Source organism: Falco cherrug, chromosome Z (assembly GCF_023634085.1).
Source record: "Falco cherrug isolate bFalChe1 chromosome Z, bFalChe1.pri, whole genome shotgun sequence".
NCBI lineage: Eukaryota > Metazoa > Chordata > Aves > Falconiformes > Falconidae > Falco > Falco cherrug.
The window spans coordinates 9272567-9295086 of record NC_073720.1 but is presented as its reverse complement, the minus strand read 5'-3'; the positions used below and the strand labels follow the sequence as shown (position 1 = coordinate 9295086).

General features: G+C 45.6%; 1 protein-coding gene across 9 annotated transcripts in view; it reads right to left on the bottom strand.

The window, feature by feature from the left end:
• CELF4 (CUGBP Elav-like family member 4) overlaps positions 1-22520 on the bottom strand; it is a 723613-nt gene that overhangs the window by 46457 nt on the left and 654636 nt on the right. For 3 of the 9 annotated variants that reach the window (XM_014278066.3, XM_027801966.2, XM_027801968.2), the window contains exons 8-11: positions 22069-22218; positions 9447-9512; positions 7703-7783; positions 1568-1711 (exon numbers count right to left, since the gene is read on the bottom strand). In XM_014278066.3, coding sequence (XP_014133541.2) covers positions 1568-1711; positions 7703-7783; positions 9447-9512; positions 22069-22218 — 441 coding nt within the window. The remainder of the gene's footprint in view (positions 1-1567; positions 1712-7702; positions 7784-9446; positions 9513-22068; positions 22219-22520) is intronic. The other 6 variants (XM_005436852.3, XM_027801970.2, XM_027801973.2 and 3 more) reach the window with 3 other exon arrangements.

Genomic DNA, 22520 nt, shown 5'->3' with positions numbered 1-22520 from the left:
ATGAGCTTTTATATGGTTAAAGCTCTAAAAAGCAGGTGCTCTCTGGAGGGAATGGGACTAATTCATCATTTCTCATTTGAATTTCCAACTGCCTCTTCACACCAAACTCTTTGTCCTCCATTCCTCTAGTACTTGAGAGTACAGCAACCCAGTGACTGCTGGTGAAGGAGAATGCTGTGCCCTCTCACATCAGAGGACAGAGCTCCTTCAATTAAAGGTGGAAAAAAACCCTGTTCAGACCCTCTGTGGATGGGCAGGAGGAACTGTGCAAAGAAAAGGAGCATGAAAATCTTGGAAGTACTGTCTGACATGCACCATAGCTAGGAAGGGATGAAGTAAGAGTTTTGGGAGGTGGCTGTCCAGGAGAAGAAAAGGGAAGGCAGCATGGAGGGGAAGCATAGTGTGGAGACTGAGAGTGGCTTTGAAATCAAATGAAACTTCAGTAAGTGTTAACTCTGGAGGTTTGCTTGAGAGACAGAGTCCAGATCAGCTGCAAGTAACAGGAAAAGAAAGGCAGTAGTTTGTCCCATTGCACTTCTCAGGGAAGGTCTGCAAAGAGTGCAAGATGGTGGAGAACCAGAAATTACACATCCCAGTTGTGGGCACATGGATGGGGGAGATCCCCTGTCGGCCAGTTGGGATGGGATCAAATGTGGCAGGGTCTGCATGCCGCTGCACTGCCAGGAGGGATCCTTCACAGGCACGGCTTTGCAAGCAGCAGGATCCCACTGAGACACCATGCACGCCTCACCACATGGTGGTCGGCAGGCTGAGCCCTCCCGTTGTGGGTGCAGCTCAGGGTGTCCCTAGCTGGTGGCTCACAAGCAGCTGAGGCTGTGCTCTTTCCATGCTCCAGCTGGTGGGGTTGAGCCAGCAGCAAGGCCAGAGCTGTGTGAGCACGGTGCAGCTTTCAAACCCAGCCTCTGAGCATGGCCTTTCAGCTGAGGCACAGGGTTAGCTTGGTCTGTCTCCATCTGCTGTGGCACTGGCTTGGGTCCAGCGGGCTCAGAGCATGGCTGCCTGCGGTCCACCAAGCAGCCACCCCCCCAGAAAAGCAGGTTTTCAGCTGATGTTCAGCCCTTGACCCCTTACAGTCTAATGCATCACAGCTGCTGGAAAGCTGCCCCCACAGCTCTGCCTTCCCTTCAGCCCCATGTCCTGTTTTTCCTTTTCCTTAGGTACAAAATTTCCCCTTCTGCCACATGCTCATGCTGCTGACCCTGTCAGCATTTCACCTACTCCCCCAACCTTCTCCATTTTGCTCCAGGTGCTTTAGTCTTTTCTGCACCCTTCCCACCTCCCCTTCAAAGGGGGGATATTGTCCACCCCACCACCAGCAGCTGCAGCACCCGGTGGCTGGTGAGATGCCAAACCTTCACCTCTAAGCAGCACACACAACTCTGAGCATGAGACAATTAGGAGAGAAAAAGGAAAGAGGGAAAGTATTGACAGGAGTAAATTGAGAGAAATCATAAAGCTTAAGCAGAAAGAAAGCAGTTTGAAAGGTAAAGTATTCAGAGAAAGCCCTTTCCTGGATGAATCTAATTGTTTTGTTATCTTTACCCACCAAAGCATTTACTTTGGTTTGTCGCCCGATCCACAAACACTTTCGAGGAGATGACATTACCGAAAGGCAGGAACATCTGCATCAGCTCAGCATCCCCAAACTCCTGGGGCAGATGGTAGATAAACAGGTTACAGCCCTCTGGTCCTATCAAGAGAAAAAGAAGACCCATGAATGGAGAGAAATAGGATATGAGAAAGCACATGGTGGAGCTTTACTTTGGCATTCCCTCTGTCTGACTGGTGAAGGGTCACCTCGAGGACGCAGTCTGTAGACTCTCAGAGGAATGGACAAAGCAGAAGACCAGGAGCTCAGAAAGTCACCTAGAGGCTATACTAACTTCATTAACTTTCCCAGGACAGACACCAGGATAAAATCTGGAGGCAGAGGAACGCAGCAGCACATGTGGCCAAGGAAAGACAGAATGGAGGAAAAAGAACAAAAAGAGTGAAAGAATGTGGTTCATAGTTTTTCTTTGCTCCTCATAATCTCCTTTAATCTGTAAAGTCTTAGGTGACCCATGCTAACCCTTGCCTCTTCTTAGTGTCTGCATGTAGAAGCTTCGTTATGCTTGTTGTATCTGTGTGAGGACTGTGATAACAAAGAGAAAGTTATGCACAAACCCACAGGCTTATTTTGTTTTGTAGCATTTTATATTCAACCCCACAGCTTGACTCAGCCTGAAGACTCTCCCCCATCTGGACTGTCTGGCTATGTCCCCCATTCTAGAGGGTTCTGCAAGAAAGAATACAGATGGATTTCAATCCATATTACTAGACAAGAGGAATTGCCCTTTTTTTGCCTCAATGTTATAACATATACTCTTACAGATTTCAGAGGCTGCTTGGAAAAATATCTAGAAAGGAATATTTAGTTAGAATATGCAGTTTTGTTAAAGCAGAGACCCTCAGAAAATGTTCTGTTGAAATTGCATTTTGGGGCAGAAGGCAGAGAATCTGCCTCTGGTCACATAGCCTAGAATGAAACTTTTCAATTTGAGTTTTATTTTTAATCATGTACAGACTTGAACAAATGTCAAAAGGGAACAGGTGTATCCAAGTGGTTTTGTTGAAAAAAAACCCTCTGACATATGAACCCTTTCCAAGGTTCACTAGTAGGGAACTGTATAGTCTGAGGAGGCAGGGACTGTGTTTTTTCATGGTCTTATTTCCAAAGGTGATCTTGACAGGTAACTCCGGCTCTGCTTTGCTCAGGGAGGTTGAGGTGAAGGGGGTACACTGTGTGTTTCTTGCAGCAAAGATAAGAGGACAGAGGGAAGGAGGGTTTCCCCTTTCCCTACAGCCCATGTACCTACAACCTACAACCCTGTGACCTGACTTGGCCTGCTTTCCCCAACTGACTTCCAGGTCACAGTGTGGAGAAGGAAAGAGTTTTTAATATTCTCATTTTCTTCATCAGGGCATAATTACGGTGTCATAACACAGCAAATTACAACTTTGCCTTTCCTGTTAGGGAGAGAAGTTCGCCTAGATGCTCCCACCTTTTATTAGCCATTACTCATCCCCCTGGCTGGCAGGAGAAGTACGGCGAAGTCAGGATTCTGACAGATGCCCATTTAAAGCTCATTAAAATTCCTGGGCCTCAGCGTGATTGAAGTCACAGGCTCTCCACATTTCCTTTTGGATTAATGGAAAATGAAGCCCTAATGAATATTTGCTAAGCACAATTTTCCCCACTAATTTGCTAAAAGGACTGTCATGAAGGAACAGCTGATCCTTTGCATCTTGTGCATTTCCTAGAGGTCATGAGGATGGTAACAGGGTTTCTTCCAAATGGGGGGGATAGCGGTATGGTGGGATAATTAGCTAATTAGGCACCCGGTCATCTGCTTAGCTAAATTACTTTTGAACCTCAGTGGCCCACAATGATGCTCCCCTATTTCATGCCAAGCTTTTCTATCTTCCCTCCACCTCCCGTCTGCCTCTTCCTTAGTCCCCTCACTGAGCAACTATCCCTTCTCCACTCCTTGCTGCAGTTCATTTCCACACAATGTGGAGTTACTGGCACAATAAACTAGACATGAAACAGTCTGAAAGTGTTAAACAAACACCGACCCTCTTAGCTGTCTGTTAGAATTGAGGAAATTCTACCCAGGAGAAGACCATGGTCCAGAATAGCAGGGAAAAATTCATTCCTTCATCTGAACATGCCCCAGAGCATTTCTGTTGTGGGATTTGAGATTCACATTATAATAGAATGGGTAAAATCTTGGCTTTGCTGCAGTTAGTGGCAAAATTCCCATTGACATCACCAGAGCCAGCAGTTTGCTCTGTAAAACTGGCAAATCATTTCATAATACCAGCTGCATTTCCTGGGGTCTTGGATGTGTTCTGCATGAGTAGGGATACTGCCTGCATGTGCTGAGAAACACCTACTAAGGCATAAGGCAGACAGGAGGCATGCAACTTCATCTACACAAGGTTTAGAGGTTGGTCTCAAGAAGAGAACAACCCTTAGTTCACCTTGAAATCAGCTTTGTCTCACACTGCTCAGAGACCAAGGGGAAGAGACCAGGAAGGATGTGAAAAAGCAGAGACCATCCCCAAAGCTCAGTTCAGCTTTGAAAGGTGGCTGAGAGATCCATGCAGCGTCTTCCAATACCGACTAAGACAATGAAGGCCATACTCTGTTCACATCTTCAGAGGCTTTTTGCTAATTTCCAATGCTGAAAACTCCACTTGCTCCTGAGAAACAGCTTGGGGTAATTTGGTATTTTTTGCTATCCTTAATTGTGAAAACTCTGCCATTAGAATTTAACAAGCAATTTCTTGTTAAATACATCCATCTCTAGGTTACCTATCACAGTGAGACTCCTTGGTAAAGGAGTTCACAAAACAAGATCTGTCTGCCTCAGCCTTTCTACCTTGTTGGATTTTTTTGGCCTGAGTCAAGTTAATCTGGACACTCCATGAAAGACTATGTGTTTATGTGTATGCCACTTCTTCGTATATGTGTGCATATTTTAAGAAATATGAAGAAATATGAATTGTTCAGCTCAGAATACTATGAAAAGCTAAGTTATTTCTCAGCACACACATGCAATGAGTTTTAAAGGACTCAGGATAACTGGATCCAGAGGAAGATCACAGCTGGTATGGCAAAACCTTTGTGAAGATTCCAACTGTCTTGCTTGAGCGAAAGGTCTTGTTTTGGACTGAGCTAATGGATAATCAGACATCAGTATACTTGGCAGTTCAGGACTGGATACAGTACTAAAATTATTTACCACACACTTCACTTTGGTTTTCAAAAGTGCTGTAAGTCAGCTCAAATTCTAACCCTCACGACACATTATGAGAAGAGCATCAAGGGTCATTTCTACCCTGACACCTACCGTGGCTCTTGGTTTTATGGCTTTAAGTTGTAGATATTTCTCTTCATTTGTACACAAGAAGCATAGATAGCCTTGATTCAGACAAAAGGAAAGAAAAGTTCTAAGGTATGCACAGTTTATGAGTGGTCTATAAATTAAAGGCAAACCATGCTGGGTAATAGAGAAACCTGTGACTGAGGCCACAAAAGCACATGATAGAGAACTCTGTGGTGTGTCCGTGTTGATTTGGCTTTGTTGGACTTGAGCTGCTAAGCCATTGCTCTGACCACCTCTTCACCCTCCATCTCATTGTTAGTTTTCTAGCATGAGGACAGGCGCAGACCCAACCTATCTCTGGGCGTCCACTGTTAACAAGAGTAAACCCCATGTTACCTGTGATGACATCATCTATCTATTGTTGCACGCCCAACACCGGCGATCAGTGTCATAAGGAAAGGCTGTGACTAGACTGGTCTTCCAACAGTAATTAAAAATGGGCTGTCCCATAAGGCTGTATGTAAGCCTGCAGCCCTTTGGTCAGCTGCACACCTCACCTCTACAGAAAATACTCAGAGGCTGGAACTTCATTGCCTTTTCTGCACCTGCTGGCTATTCAGTCCGCAGCATGTTTGAGTACAGGGAAGGTGAGAGTCACGAGCCTGCATCACTTTATTTTAATATCTAAGTGTACTTCTGGGTTTCAGAAACTATGTCAAGATGAGTAACACCATATAAACTTAAAATTACACCCAAGTTTTGCCTGGCTGGCATGGACTGAAACCAGACTTCATCTCTAGCTTTGATTGTTTTGGATCTGTTCCACCCCATGCACCTCGTCAGCTGCCAGCAGCCTCAGCACTCATGTGAAAGTAATGACTGATCTCTACAGGAATGTTGCAGCAGCCAAGTGGGTCTGGGCTTGTTGTCCAACCAGGATCCAGGAGTGGAGGGTTAGCATTGTTATTAACAATGTGATCATTCATGTTATTGCTGCTGTAGGGGTGGTTCATTAATGAATCGATGTTTGTGAACGTTCTTACAAACGTAACGTACTCTTCTCAGCACTGAGGGTTATTATTGTTACTATTAGAATTCCCCCTTGCTGCGTTTTCCTGTTAAAGGTTAGAGGTGCTTAAAGGTCTTGACCCTCTGCTAAAAGGGAATGTCATACAGTAGAGATTATTCCTTTAGCAAGTAGCAGAGAAAGTTAGAGCATCTAAACACTGCAGGAAAATGGAGGACACTGGGAACAGCAGCCTGTACTGGGCTGGTGGTTCATCCTCTGTATCTGGCCCCCAACCATCCTCAATAACAGCTGCTTATTGAAAGGAGTGAGGAGTTATGAGATAACTTGTCCACTGGGTGACACTCACCCTCAACCCACAGAGACACACCATGCTTTGTGAACACAGGGAGCTTGGGGCAGCGGGTCTTTAAAGTGTGCACAATGACTATCCCTTGCTTCTGATGGTTCCCGGCACCGTGCTATGCTGAGCAATGATCTGCTCGCCATTTTGTCCTGTGCTTAATCTAGCCCCAGTAAGTAATAAAAAGCAAAGTCCTTCAGCATGGGGGAAACATCTCTGTAATGATACGTTAGGTCTGTGCATCTGTTCTCACAGCAGGAACATGTACTAGAGCTAATCAGGAGCTTGAAGTTGTGTTCCCCAGGAAATTCTGACATCAGAAAAAAATTAATTCCAAATTAGATCGAAATGCCAACATTTTTAATTTTCTTACAAAATGAGATTTCTCCCCCAATGTAGTTCTAAGCCATCAGAATAGTTCAGTTTGATAGTGTCATCTTGAACTCATTTCATCCTGACTGTTACACTATATTAAAATATTAAATGTCATTATAGATATATAATAACATGTATAACATAGAATATATCTGAATTAGTGATATAATAGAGGATAAAAGTTGAAATGTAATTATTTAAAATGAGGGTGTCTACACTAGGCTGAGGCACCTGAATTAAATGCTTCACTTTGGCAAGCAGTCCCCTCTTCTTGTCAAAAGGGATCAGTGGACTCCTTGGAGGACAATTGGGACTACCTGAGGGGGTTGCCTCTCAGGAACCCACTGCTACCCGCTGACTGTAAAGGGAACATTACATGGCATGGTTGTCTCCCAAAACACTTATATGAACAGTAAGAGATTCACCTCTTCTTACTTTTCATTAGTCAAGTGAAGCTATCCAGTCCTGCAGACTTAGAAAACCCAGGCTCCTCTTATAGTCAATGTAAAGAAATGGGTACTTTTACTACATGAGTCATCTCGTCCTGATATAGAGACTGTAGTCTGAAAGGCCTGATTTCCATTTCCAGGCTATCAAAGGAGGCTAAAAGGACTAGATCAGCTCCTCTAAATAGCAGGTATCTGAAATCATGTTTCTGGCTTCTAATGAAGGGCCACCAGTGCTTTGTTTCCTATTAAATTCTTTATTCCAGTGCAATTGCATTTTTATCTACATTCGTGTTGCTCATCCTGAACACAGATGGCCCTGGACATTATTGTCTGTGCTGCTAACAGGTCTTTCCATGGCTCATGCACATCAGCATGCTCCCCTCCCTGGGGACTGAGAAGATCTCAGCAGCATTTCTCCATAAGGATGATTCTGCATACTACCCTTAGTACCAGTGATGCCACACCACACACAGGAATAGAGAAAGGACTCAGTGGACCAGGGATTCAAAGCAATTGTCTGTTTAATGGGCACTCTCTAGGTGCATGAGGAGGGGAATCAATGTGGTGGGGATGGTGTGCTGATGCCAGAAAGGAGGACAGCTCATTTACTCACCTTCTCTCTGTTGCTGTGGGATCATGGGAGGTGGCTGTGGGAACGCTTGGCTAATCTGGCCATAAGCAGCAGGATAAGCAGCTGTAGGGGAGGGAAAAGGAGAGAAGAAGAACAGGTTTCAGTGCTGGGAAGCAAGGAGTGTTCACTGCAAACCATCATACCAAGCTAAAGGTGAGCTTTCCCCCTGCATTTTGGCTCTGTGAAGGACCATCTTGTGCAGCCTGAGATGGCTTCAGGAGGTGCCACATGGCCCTGAGCACTCACCCTCCCTTCATCTTCATCAACAGTGACACTGGGGACAGCCACGTGGTGTCAGTGGGGGTTTATGTTGGGACTTCTCCCAGCAGAGGTGCATAACCTCCCCAGGCTGTACTGCAAACACGTTCATTCACAAGCTCAGCATATTGATGCCCATGCTGCCAGCCATGTGCAGAGTGCCTGCATGTGTTTCCCTGTGTAGTGTCTCTTCCACCCTGATTAATTCACATGCTTATAAAAACAGTTTACATGCGTGTTTCTCCCCTTACTCTAACCTTCATATGCCCACACACTGTATAGGCACAGTTGCACATACACTCTTCAGGTATACATTTTCTTTCATGTCCATGGAGGTTTCCTCTCTCGCACACAAACACAGTGGAAACAGTGTGCGGCAATTAAATGATTTTCCCCACCTCAGCTCCCCCACCAAGCAGACAAGGGGAGCCATTCAGTAACACAGATGGCAGATGATGTGCCTTGCTGCTAAAAATACAGAGTACAGGTCGCCCGCGAGCCCAGAGAGAGTGGGATAGGGGCCATGTGTGTGCAGAGGGGTTAATTAACAGCTCAAAGGGTTGTGCTGCTTCCCATCTATCAAACCTCACAAGCAATAAATGACAATAACTAAAACACCAGCAAATGAAGCCCTACATGGAGAATTAAATTAAGTTGCCAGATACAGCGCTGACATGAGATAATAGCCATTCCTCAGCAGGAGCCCATGATCGCTCCAGTTACCACAGGAAATAATGACTTTGGGGTGGCAGCTTCCTCGCAACGTTGGCCATGGACACCTCGCAAGGGGAGGCTGAACACAGCGGGGTCATGGTCTGCACCAGGTCACTTTGGCTGGTGTCAGTCCATCAACTGCAAAGGAGCTGCTTGGCATACATGTGGTGTGATGCGAGTGGAGGCTGACCTGTTGGGAGCTGTGGAGAAAGCTTCTGGGAAGCCAGGAGTATGTCTGAAGTCAGGAGTATGTCTGTGTAGCTTCTAAGCAAGCCTCAAACTAACTGGCTGGGGTATGGCCAGTGCAGATACACCCAAAAATATGGGTATGTGCAGACCTGCCCAGGCACAGCAGCAGTGGCTCTGCAGGGTCTGGTTTCCCGTCTCCCCGTCTTATTGTGGTACTCAAGAAACCTGTTATAGAAAGTGGCCTCCAAATCAGTGGCCTGATTTTGCATTTCTGCACTGCACTAAGCAGACCAGACCTGGTCCTGCCAGTGAGGATGCATGGAGGCATAGGTCAGTGGGAGCCTTTCCCTGGGGACAGGGAGGATGTTTCCTCCTTTTGGGAGAGAAGGCCCTGGGCTTTAAGCTTGTTTTCACAAGAAGTTCAAATTTAGTCTGAGGATCTGTGGCCCCCAGCTCACCCCTATATCAGCAAACACACCCCTTCCCCCAGCCCCCTTAAACATGTTCAGAGATTAAAGACTTCAGAGAAGAGAAAGGTTTATTGGGAGAATGTGTTAATACTAACGACCTGCGTACTGCTGCACTCCAGCGTAGGCTTGCTGCAAGGGGTCTGCTGCAGTGGGGCTCTGTGCTGTGGAGACACAAGAGAGAGAAAGATTTAAGGGGTTAAAGCATGATAATCACTCTCCCTTTCTCTTCCCTTATCGATATGTGGTGTGAGACAGACAGACGCAGGGGCTGAAGGTCCCAGAAGAGGAGCAGCTGGCTCACCCTATGGATAGAACTGCACAGAGTCCCCTGCGATGACCAGGAGGGCTCTGCCTCCCAGCTGTCACCCTGTGAGACGTTGGAGAAGAGGGCATACAAAACTTTCCCCTCCTTTCCCAGGCTTAATTTATGGAGCCCACATCTGATCATGCGGATTTTTGGCATTGCAATAATAAACTCCCAAAAGCACTCATCTTAAGCCAGGACTAATACTGTGCTAGGTGCTGTGCAAACTCAGATCTCAGTGACAGCTACAGTCACATGAAACTTTCAATCAGAGCAGAAAACAACAGGGGCATAGCAGGAGGAAAGAGAAGAGAACAAAGCAGTGGCTCCTGCCATCCCGCCATCCCTTCGAAGGATTGTGTTGCTGCCAGGCAGCCCCCGTGAGAGAGGAGATGCTGCTTGGAGGGGAGGGGGACACTGTCTGCTCCAGGGAGGGTGCTGTGAATCTCTGTGTAACGCATGCAGTCTCTTGCTGGCTTCAAAGTGCATTTTCTCTCTTTACAAGTGTACATTCCTCCCCCCTAAAACTGTTTATTTTTGTGAAACTTTGAAGTCTAGCTCAAATGCAACCAAAGCTAGTTAAGATTTTCTTTTTCCCCTTTGGTTGATAGGCAGAGAGCGAGAGAGAGAGAAACGTGTTGGATAAGCTCTTTCTTTATCTGCAGCAATAAAAAATTTAAAGCAAAGCTTGGCTGAACCTCCAGTCCAAATGTCACCTTGGCCCTAATATTTCATTTCTTGTTATGAGTTTAATTTGTATTTATTGATGCTGCACAGTTCTACATTTACAGAGTCCCTCCAGCTTCTTACTTCTTGTAGCATGATCCCTTGGGAAGCTGCCACTTTCCCCCTTCTGTCCCACCTTCCTCCTTCCTACAAGCACAGAGGTGTGGCTGGAGGCAAGGGTTTGGAGGATGCAAACGTGTGGGCCTCTTGAAGGGAAATCTGGTGCCATTGACCTGTCCAAGGAGAGTCACTGACTGAATGCCAAAAGGTGAGGGAGCTTGGCAAACATGAGTGTTACAGACTGAAGGAACATGGACAAAGTGTTTTCTTACAGATGCAAACAGCACCTTGAACCTTAACTTCAAAGATGACCATTGATCATGATAGAAGCTTGCAAGGTCTTGCACTTTCGTCTCAAAATACGAGGAATGGTGAGGAGACCAAACTTTGATGGGACAAACCCAATTAGCTGGCTAAAGGTTTGAAGGTTCCTGTTCATTATGGGCATTACTGAATCACAAGGACTTTGAGGATGGGGTAGTCACAGGAAGAAATAAGTGGGATTTCTGTCTTAGGTTCGCCATGAAAGGTTGAGTGATACACCAGTATCTTTGGGAGAAGGGGTTATAATAACTTGGACCCCCAAAAAACTACCAAATACTGTCAGGTAGAAGAAATCACCTGAGGAAGATGAGGGGACATGTGGTAAAGGGAACAAATCTTTACAAGACATCCATGGTTTTGCAGTCTGCGGTAAAGGAGATGATCTACTGTGTCTGCCCCAAAGCCCTTCCTTGGTTGCACTCATCTGTTTGTAGAGCTAGAAGAAGAAATTGTCTCTGCTGCTCAAGAAATAGAGTCACAGCATTTCCTTCCTTTCCAACTGGGGCTGGATCAAAATATACTTGTTCTTTCTCTGACATGCTATTAGCAATGTCTGTCTCCTCATTGATACGGGAGAAGTCACTGTGCAGTACGGATCTGACTGTGGTCCTTTCCTTCACTCCCTGTCTTAGCTGGGAACGTGGGAACGGCCCGCTCTCCTAGCTATAGCTGAGTCTGTGTCCTGAACAGGACCACCTGGCCTGAACAGGACCACCTGGCTCACTGCAGAGCTGCTCTCCTTGCCCCATCTGTGGAGATGTTGCCTGCCTTTGCAGCCATAAACTGCCCATCATAACTAAGCTATTATGCTTAGGAAAGATACATTGAAAATCATGGTTCATCTTTAAGATTAAATATTAAAAGTGGAAAAATGCTTTATTTAAAGTGCTTGGGACAACAGGCCTTTAAATGCAGCCTTTCCCCCTCCCACTCAAAGCTTTTAGAGCTCATTATTTTCCTGAGTCTTAACAACTTGTCAGCAAGGGTCACATCTAAGGTGATGTTTCTTTCTCAGGAAGCTGCCTTGTGCCCCAGATCACACAGGGAATCTCCTCTTGGCTCACAGCACATGAAAGCCAGTGGGAATGCTCTCCCCTGGTTTCAGACAGCTTTGCTCCAAGCTGGGAATCACTTACTCAAAAGCAAAGAAGATGCAAGGTGGCTGGTCTAACGTACAGGACCCAAACACAGACCAAACCATCCCCAGATGCTTTTGAAAAGAGCAAGTCAAAATCATCCCTGGGCTGCAGGAACAGACATCAGGAGGCCGGGGAGGGGAGCACCCCTTGGCCTGGGGCTCCGTGTTTTACCTGTAGTCTCATACCCTACCTTGGCTGTTTGGGAAAAGCAGTTGTAAGTCACCACCTGCAGGGATTTTTAATTTGGTAGCTCTTAAAAAGAGATGTGGTGACTTTTGCTCACTGAAAACTCATCTTCCTTAGCTCGAAGAGTGTGTTTACTCAGCTAATGAAGGTGTGACTTCAGTACAGTGGATGTGGCTGTGCTGGCCAACAGGGCCTATGAAGATGCAGGGACACAGACTCCAGGGCTGGCTGGGTACCCCGGCATGAAGCCAAGGCAGTTTGGGCAGCCATGAGCATATCTTCATGCTCCGCTCACTCTGCCAGATGAATTAAACCTATTGAAGGGCATAACTGCCTGCGCTCCCAGCTGTAGCGCATATGAAGCCAACGACTGGTATCAATCCAGAAATCTCAAGACACAAATTAGGCATTTGAGGAAGTTGTGGCCATGCTATGTTCCACAAAGTGACAGCCCTCCTACACACTACCGAACCATGAGAAGTTCAGTGAGGGCTGAGATGTACGAGGGGCTCACAATCCAGAGCCAACCTGCCCCAGGCCTTATGTGTGACTGTAGGTTTGAGCACACCATGTGCTAAAATTCAAAGTGATTCCCATCAAAGGGAAGATAAATCATTTCTGTGTCTCAGCACAAGAAGACCATGAGGGAAGGTTTGCTTTATTCCTCGACAAGATAACATGTAACATAACAGGATGTGCACCTCTGTGGCCTTCACACACACCATGCTCCCTGTCTGTTACCCGTTCTCGCCATCCAGCTGGCCAGTCTTCTCTGTTACTGAAAGTAATAGTTGAACATGGGCATGGGGGTCTGGGAACAGACCTCAGCTCCTCTGCATGCTGTCTGTGCCAGGGTGCAAGCCCACTGTGGCCTAGAAGGTAAATACCTGAGTAAGGGCTGGTAAGAGCTGTAGGGGTATAGCAGACACTGTATGAGGAACATAGGTATCGCAATGTGTCTCAAAGGGGCTTTTGGACCAGAACTAGCATATCTCTAAGTTGTATCATCATTAAAAGACCTTGGATGTGCTGGTGACTATCTGTGCAAATGTGCCCATAGATGACATTTGAAATAGCTTTTCTTGTGGTCAGACTCATGGAGATCTTAGGTCCAACATACAGACATATGAAGGATTAAACGTGATGTAACGTACACGCTAAGGATCAGCTGGTGAAGTGAAAGAAGCAGAGAGGCTCCTGAGAGGCCATAGGACAACCATCAATTGTGTCAGCCCTACTGAAGTCCATGTAGCCTCGCGACTTTGCAGGAGCTGATGATCTGGCCTTGCCAGGGCAAACCAAAGGTGTACTGTGGAAACAGATACTAATAGTAACTTCATTTGGCAGCTCAGGGCAAGAGCCTTATCCCTGGACATCACCTTTATATTAATTTGATCATTTCCATATCTCCATGGGAAAAATCCTGCTCAGATACAACTGTTTCTTTGCAAGACTCTCCTGGCCAAGATGCCACAAGGTGACCATGGCAGATAACCTTCCATAAACCTGGAGACATAAAACAAGCCAATGACCTACTATATGGCCATAAATATAAATTTAACAAAGGCAGCACTTATTCATTAGGCAAAAGTCAAGAAAGGACTCCCAAGTCCTTCAGAGAAAGTAGATCTGTTAATGTCACTTTCCAAACCCTCTGCCTGATGCCAAAAACCAAGGATGATTTCCCAAGTCAGCATAAAATACCAGTGCTTTAAAATTAACATCAGGAAGCTTTCTTACTACTGATATATCTCTAGATTTAAATCCAACTTTTTAAAGGGGCATTCAGCTAGTGTTAGGCCTGACATTTAGCTTTTGTCAGAGAAAGAAAGAATGGAGGTGGCAGAATGAAGCACGTTGTTAAAAATAAATAAAATCGGTTTAAGTGATGTTCTATAAAGAATCCCTCCTGAGATGCCAGTAACCCAGCTACCGTGTCTGGCCAAGATGAGCTGTTATATGGGTGCCCCAGGTGAAAATGGTTGTAGGGCATAGAGGGCTGGAGTCTGCTGTGATGGTCAGGGGAGTAAATCAGGAGGATCTGCACCGAAGCCACGGGGGTGGTGAGGAAACAGGATGATGGTTGCTGCCTGAGCCTCCCAAAAGGGGGGTATGGGACAGTGTCCCTGTTCCAGCTCCAGGTATGAGAAAGCCAAGGAAATCTGCTCTTTGAAATCAGAGGGTCCCAGTGCTTCTGAGAGACAAAAGCAGTGTCTGGCACAAATCCCTAAGACACCCTGGGATTTCACTTCGGTGGAAGGATTCAGCAAACCTTACACCTGTACGATATCCTCGTCGCTCCCTGCATCTGATTGCTTATGCGTTTCCTGATAAACATGCTTTATTCCATCTCTTTCACTCTATTTTGCAGTGCTGTTCCCTGCATGGGTTTGCAGAAGCATGTTATCAACTGGATGCACAGCTTTCTGCTCTGCCTCATTTATTCATTCTTCTCACTGTCCTGGAGGTATTTTGCACCTCTCTCAGGAGCTGCAGCTTGGTCACTATCACCTCCGGGGCAGTGGATGGGGGAGGTGGGCAATCAAAGGGAGGCAGTGCTGTTCAGTCAAGGGGAGGTGGGGGATGGGGTAGTGCAGATAAAATAGTGATAGCAAACAAAAAATCTATGCGAAGACCAGGATTTAAATAAATAAATAAATGAGTGGGAGGGCTCTATTCACCTTCTCCTTAAATCCAATTTAAATCACTCTCTACAGCCCTAATCTATATCCATAATTATATCATTTTGTACAACAAGCTTGCGAGAGGTCTTAAGAAATTTATGTAGATTAAAATTCATGGGTGCCATAGTACAGATTCCATATTATTAAGATTGATTAAGACAGCTGATGCTGTGATTAAAGAAGCCAGCATTTACTGTTGTAATTAATTAGGTATTCAGACACAACAATAACTGCAATAACAGAAAGAATGTGCTGATCTGGCAGAAAACAAAGACTGATCCTGCGTTTTATAGTCTCATTTTGCCATTTAGGGGCTGGACACTGCTCAGTCAAAGACATATTGTCCCACTATCTCTTCCCCTACACATCAAAGGAGCCAAGAAATCCAGGGCATTTGTGCCCTCTGCTCCATCCTGTTAGTTGGAAAAGCCCTTTTGGTAGCATCTCCAGGTATTGCAGATGCTTGTTTGGAACAATATATGGGTCTACTATAAAATTAAGGTACTTCATCCCTGGAATTCAGGATCATCATTATTATTTTCTTAATAGTCCCACCTCTAAGCCCCATCCCGAGTCAGGCCCCTGCTGCAGTAGGTGCTGTGCAAAAACATGATAGGATTAATGTCTGGCAATGAAGATCTTCCAGTGGACAAAGCAAGAAAGACACAGAAGACTCAGAAACATGGACAGGTGCAGGTGGCTGGCCAAGGTGACAAACTAGTTCAACAGCAGAGTCAGGACCAGACTTCCCTCCTTTTGCCTAAGGCCATAAACGTGTAAGTCAGGGTCAGGTTTTAAAAGCTATTAAGGTGCTCTAACTCCGTATTTTTGGGGAGCTTTGTTTACGTCACCTTTAAAAATAAAGCTCAGGGTCTTAACTCAGGTGCCTCTGAAAACATCAGCTCAGAGCCTGATTTGTATTTACAACTTCTTCCAGATCAGAGGAGAAAATACTTTGGCTCTGGAAAGGCTCCCACAACTGCCTTAAAAAACCTCATTCATTATGGCTGCAGCATCATCACTGGAAGTACATGGCATCATTAAAGTAGCTTAGAGTACAATTGAAGATGGCAACTTGTTATTATATTTTTAATGAGTGCATTCCTTCACTTATTTATTTTACCAGTAAAGCGTGGTTTATGGCACGTGGCAGATTGTTACAAATGGGTCAAATTAATGCTTCCTAGTCATAATGATGTTTCAGGTGCTCACTGTTGCAGTTTTGGAACTGCTGATACAAAATGTGAGCAGGAAAGCTCTCGCCTGGAGATTTAGGGTGGACAAACACAACACAGCTAAAGATTTCCCATAGTAAGTAACTTAGCCTCAGGGTCGCTGAGCCAGGTACATTTCTAGGGCATGGTGTACATCTGCATCAAATTCTGTGGGGCTTGTTTTTTGTCCTTGACTTTCTACAGGTGCAGGCAGGTCAAGGTCACTCTTTTTCACACAGGAGGTCACACAAGATTCACCTCCCCCCTAAACTCTTATCGTCTGACATCTTTCAGGACTGAAATGTCAGGATGGGCGCTGGGTAGGGGAAGCTGGTTCCTTTCTCTGCCTGCACAAGGGAAGCCCTGATCTTGCCCAGTGCCACCAGATGGCGTTTGTTGTGATCAGGACTGGTCCTGGACTGACTGGTCCAGAGCAGCAGTCTGCCCATCAGCAGCACCGCTACCTAATTGACAAGCTAATAGATAAGGCTGTCATATTAGCACACCGGCAACTCTTCCCCTACGAAATTAGCCTGGGTAATGATAATAATTACAGATGGAGTTTGAATCCTATCTCTGCTGGCAATGGGTGAAATTGGTTACTGCCTGGTAGCTCTTTGTTGAGCCAAGGAAAACGAATTGATGGTCTCACTTCAGTTCCTAAGACATGAGTTTCTACAGCACAGGAATTCACCCATGGGGGACATCTTTACTGCCAGTCTCAGCAGGGGCTTGGAAACATGTGGGCATAGAAGCTTGGCTGTCCATTCGTACTGAGAACTAGTTCTCACTGGAGAGGGCTGGACCCCAAATAGGGTGTGAAGTGGAGCTTGCTGTCTTGCTAGCCCAGACCCACAGTGCAACGAAAGGGGCGTGGGGGAACCTCTTCCGTGTCTGCAGAGAGGAGAGAGAGCTAGCTCTGGTGGTGGTGGGTGGTCAGAAACAGAACCACCATGTGCCCGAGAACAGTAAAAGAAATTACATGTTTTTAAAGCAACAGAGGGAACTTTCCTTTTGTTTTCCTCAGCAATTTAAGCCCAGACAAAACGCACTGAAGAACTCAGCATCCTGAAAACATCCCACATCTGAGGCTCCACAAAGCTGCTGTACCACTGGACCCATCTTTGGCTCTGGTCAAGCTGGACATCCCTTGGTCCAGGAGGAATATTTTTGTTTGGGAGCTGTTGGACACTATGGGGTGTATTTCTGCTTCTTTCTGGGCATATCACTGGGCTGAAGACCATAGAGCAGCCCTCACTGTTTTCTGGTCTGTGCCTCCTTCCAGTTCCTTCATTTCACTGATCCTTTGACAGTCAATTCCTTCTTTGTCTTGTTTACTGCCCTTTGGTGTCTCCATTTTCTCATCTCTCCCTCCCCTTCTTTTCCCAAGGAAGTTTTATTTTTGGAGCAAGCATTTTGTCCAGTCCCTCACAATGCAATCCAGTAGGGCAGGACCTGTTACCAGACAGCAGAGTGCTGACGGTGTGAGATGCAGCAGAAACCAGTGCAGATGGTCTCCACTGTTATTGTACATCACACACTGTTACAAGAGAAGCACTGGCCTCTGGGTGGCTAAGAAGCTTTGGCAGAAGAGCTCAATCTCTGTTACTGCGGCTAATGTGGAAATGGCAAATGCTCTTGCACTGCTGCAAAGTGACTCACAAGATCATGGCACAACAGATTATGCTCTTTGTCCCCACTATAAGTTGTGACACATTGCCACATTCAGTAGTTCTGCAAGCTGAAAGACTAAAGGGCAGGCATTAATACACAAAAAGGTCAGATCTCCAAAGGGGCTTAGACTAGTGGAAGAGGAAATATTTACTCGCTTGTTATTCTGTCCATGCCAGAAAGTGCACTGTGAGCCAATATGTACTGGCTGAGCTTGCAGAAGGTGAGAGCATGGCTTGCAAAGAGTATGCCTACAAGGAATGGTTTACTAGTGCTACTGCATGGATCCATAGCCTCACCAGAGCCACATAAAAAGCTGATTCCTGTGGGGACTGGGGCTGTGACCAGAGACCTGGTGAGTAGGGACATTTGACCTACCCTCACCTTTGCCCCAAGGCCATGGATAGTTCAGCCACCTGACTCAAATGATACCCTGTGCGTCCTTGCTCTAGATAAAGGAATCTTAAAAGAAGAACACAGGGGAAGACAGAAAAAAAAGAGTGAAACTACACAGTAAATACAATTACATGATCTGCACCTGTTTTTATAGTGCAAAGACTGGAGTTCTGGAGTCCTTTAGGTGCAGCATCAAAAATGTTATAGTACACACAAAGGTGGACATGTAGACAAACTGCACAATTAAAGGGATTTATTTGGGTCTGAATGATATGGTTGTCATGCCTCTACAGATTTTGATTGTCCTGATTTTCTATTTTCAGGCAACAAAGAGTATTCTGCTACAGGATATAATGCTGTGAACCCACATTTCAGTTTTTTGTGGAATATGAAAGAGTATCTGAGAGCAAAATTCAGGCTTTAAACAATATATGGCAAGTCATAATCATAGCAAGACTATGGTTATGTACATAATACTGCGGCACTCTTGGCCACTTTCAAATGAGAGATATACTATAAAAGAAAGTTGTTTGGAAGATGCTGACTTTGGATGGAGACTGGCATGTTCTTTTCTTCTCTATAATGGTAGTGCAATTTCATGCTCAGTTTTAATATTTTATTTCTACCCTTGCATTTAGAAACACAGACATGCAGAACCACAGGGCAATGCCAACAACAAATGCTACAGAGGAAAGTACAAAAAATCCCATAATGAACAATGATGGAATAAGCTGCCCAGTGATGAAAATTTCCTTCTAACCAGAAGCAATTAGTGGCTGGCTTATATCATAAAGCATGAAGGTTTGTGTCCTTTCCGCATTTTTATCTAGTCTAATATGGCTGTGGATGTTCTCATTACCCATATAAATGTCTATTTATTTTTTTTTCATGCTGCTAAGCTCCAGGCCTCAATAAAGCCTGTGGCAAGGAGTAAAGTTTTTGGGAGTAAAGAAATGGTCATGAGAAAGAAGAGAATAAGACGGAGCAAATACCTGATGTAAGCTACACCAAAGAGCTACAAAGGGGCTTGCTTTCAGGGTTTCATTGCTACTGGGGACAAGCAGAGGTAAAATGAGAGGTGAGGGTTTGGCCTGCCACTGTTCCCTTTACACCTCTGCTATAACTTAAGATGCCACTAAGTTATGGGGGAGCTGAGCACTGAGAGAGACCAATATATTGCTGAAGAGACACTGAGATAAATCCAAACTTTACACAAAGCAGACTATTTGGATGTCAGCTTTACCAGCAGAAAGGAGCCTCTGCCTGCAGCAAAGTGGAGCAAGGATGACTATCACCTTTCAGTGTGTGAGGCTGTTGGTGTTTGTGTGGGGACTTACTGTGAATTGTTGGCTGAGCCAGTCTTTCCAAAACTCAGAGGGAATCAGATCAAGGCCATTTACTTTTATGTAATTGTGGATGAAATCCCTAACTGAAAGTTTTCTTTAATTATGGGGGTAGTTGGAAATGTTAACAAAAGCTCAAGTCATTAAGATCCGTCTAGAAAAATCATCTTTTCTCTGATACTTGCAGACATGGATCATGGAAGATTAGCTAAGAGGAGATAGATAAACCAGAAAAAAATATAAAAATTTGTAGAGGAATTGTAGAGGAATGAAGGCCGGTTAATTAACATTGATAATATACAGCTGTGGGCTGGCTTCAGGGGCAGTGGGTTGGCTGACGTGGATAATGTGCAGCTGTGGCTGGTTCCTGCTAAGTAGTTAAATAGCTCTAAGGAATGTATGAAGAGGAGCTCCAGATAAAGAGAGACCTGGAAGTAGTAGAGGGAGGAGAGACAAGGAGAGGCCCCAGGAGAAACAGGGAGCCCAGATGAGTAGAGGCTGGCTGGAAGAGGATCCCAGAGAAGAAGGAATCTGGATGCAGCAGAGCCAAGAAGCAGGGCTGACTGGCTTGAAGGGGATGAAGAAAGAGCAGGGACAGTAGATGAACTGTTGAAACCTTGTGGGGGATTGGTGGCTGTGCCGGGGCAAGGCGTGGGAATTACTTGCTGGAGTTAACCTGGTGTGGGGTCGTAAAAGCCTTGTTGCAGCTGGCCAGTTTGGATAGTGCTGCAACAATTGGTGCCCCGTGTGAGGCTTGAACTCATGAGACTGAATGTAATGAGCAGCCGCAGCAGTAATGGCTGTGCTGGGGGACATTTGCAGTTCTGAGTGGTGACAGTGGTGCCCAACGTAGCAGAGACAGGCGGGAATAGCCTGTGATCTGGATCCTCAGGTTCTCCCCACCTATCTCAACGTGATTCAGATCGCAGGCTATCCCCACCTGTCTCTGCTACATTGGGCCCTGCCACCACTGCTCAGAACTTCAAACGTTCCCCGGCACAGCCATCACTGTTGTTGCCACTCAGACATAGAAGTGGGTGATGCAACAGAGAGGTGATAGACTGGCAAACAGGAAAATACTTCAACAGAATAGTTGAACAGATGGCTGTATTTGTATGACCTTAAAGAGAGGGTGCTTTCTTGGTACTGTGGTTGAGCTCAATGAGTATACTAAGGGCTCCCTGCAATCTCCTGATGCCATTGTAAGTCTCTAAGAGCTCCACATACCTCTAAGCTGCTACAAACATGTAAATACATGCCTAGCTCTTAGCATGGTAAGCCCCTTGATTTCGATTCTTAAAGTAGAACTCATCGCTAAATGTTTACAAAGTGTGTGTTGATTAATTTTCAATACTCTCTGTATTTCTGGGCTTTCCTTTGCTGCATTCACAGGGTGCCTTTTTCAGTGACATTGTCTGAACTGTAACTAGGTAAGACTTTTGTGCTTCTACATTATGTGATATTTTTCCTTGTAGCTCATCAAGTCCCCTGTGATGTTGAATCTTCTGAGTTTTTGGGACTGGTTGAGATATAAATTTTTTTTCTTAGGCGTTTTGTGGTCTTTCTGGCTGAAGCATCTGACTTGGTGTTTGATTTCCTAACAGACTGGATCAATGAATGTGTGCCCCAGGGTAAAATACTCCTTTGCCGGCTGGTGGCTAGGATCAGTTAGTAATGTTTACTTAGATTTCTATTGTTATGATTAGTATGTGTACAGAAATGGTAAGAAAAGTCTTCCTGGCAGAAGTATAGCTTGGAGGGGAGGGCTATCTGAACTCTTGAGGATGCTGAAAGAATGTAGGTGCATATTAAGGGCTCGAACTCCTGAGTTCTCAGTGATTACAGCCTCAGAGTGTCCATATATTTGTAAGTACAGGTATAGAGTCAGGTGTGTATCCTTCAACCTCCCTCATCCATCCCTGACTGCCAGGGCTTGCAAAATCATTCCTTCAGTGCTGGCATCTTTTGAGCTAGTCATGGTCTGAATCCCAGGAGTAGTTCTCCAGTGGTGTGCTACAAAAGTGAAGCTGATTCTGTTCTGTGGCTATATTAAAGGAGATTCAGTCTCCAGGGCTGCTGAGGCAACAGGATTTGGATGCATTGAGCATTTTGGAGACCAACACCCACTGCCTGCACACATGGTCTGAGGCATGGAGCAGTTTGAGTCTCCATGAAGCAGCCATGTGGACCCTCTGGACTTGTGCTCCCAGAGCCATCTGGCTGCAAGAGATACCAAAGTGGATGCTAGGAGATGCAAACAGGCTTAGCACAGCTCCTTGAAGGCTAGCCAGGAGCCAGACCCCTGGGAGTGCCACTAGGACATCTGCCAGCATGAACTAGTTAGGCCTCAGACCAAGTTTTAGCTAAAGCAAAACATGCTGGGTGTCGTGATTGCATTCACCAAACAAGTCATCCAGCAGATGAACACTTAATTCTTCAGCAGAGAAATTCTTCACCTCTGACACGCCCTTGGTGTCTACCATCCAGGTGTAAGTGTATGTATAACCACGGTAGCTGGGTAAGCCCTAACTACACCAATGCCAGAGTGAGCCCTGGTGGCATGGGGTATAATCCTGCTGAGGACACTCACGCTAGGCAAAACCTGTGGGTATGGACAATCTCCCTAAGACTGAAGGAGCAGGTTGTGGGCACAACATTGGTCTTGCTTACCTGGGTAAGGGTGGATGCCATTAGCAAACACGGCTTCTGTGGCAGGCTGCCCATTAGCCTGCGGCGGGAGGCCAGTGAAACCATTCACCCCAATGGGAGATGGGATGCTAGGCACAGCTGGTGCAGTTATGCCAGGAGGCGTGCTTCCACCTGCAAGTGGGGAAGACACAAAATCAGAGCTGGTGAGTACTGGAAGCAATAACTACACAGAGAAAACTGTTGAAACTACAGCTGTGACCACCGCACAGAAACCTTCTGATAATCCAAAAAAATGAAAAATCTCCCAAGCTGTTGTGCAAAGACTTCTTGCCATTGCTCCTCTCTTTGGAAAGCACTTAAAGGCTTGAGAAACTTTTTTCAAAAGAGTGAAGCTTTTGCTTGGCCATCATAGTCTCTAGACTAGATCCGCCAAACTAGCATCAAACAACAGAAAACTAGAGAAATACCAGCCT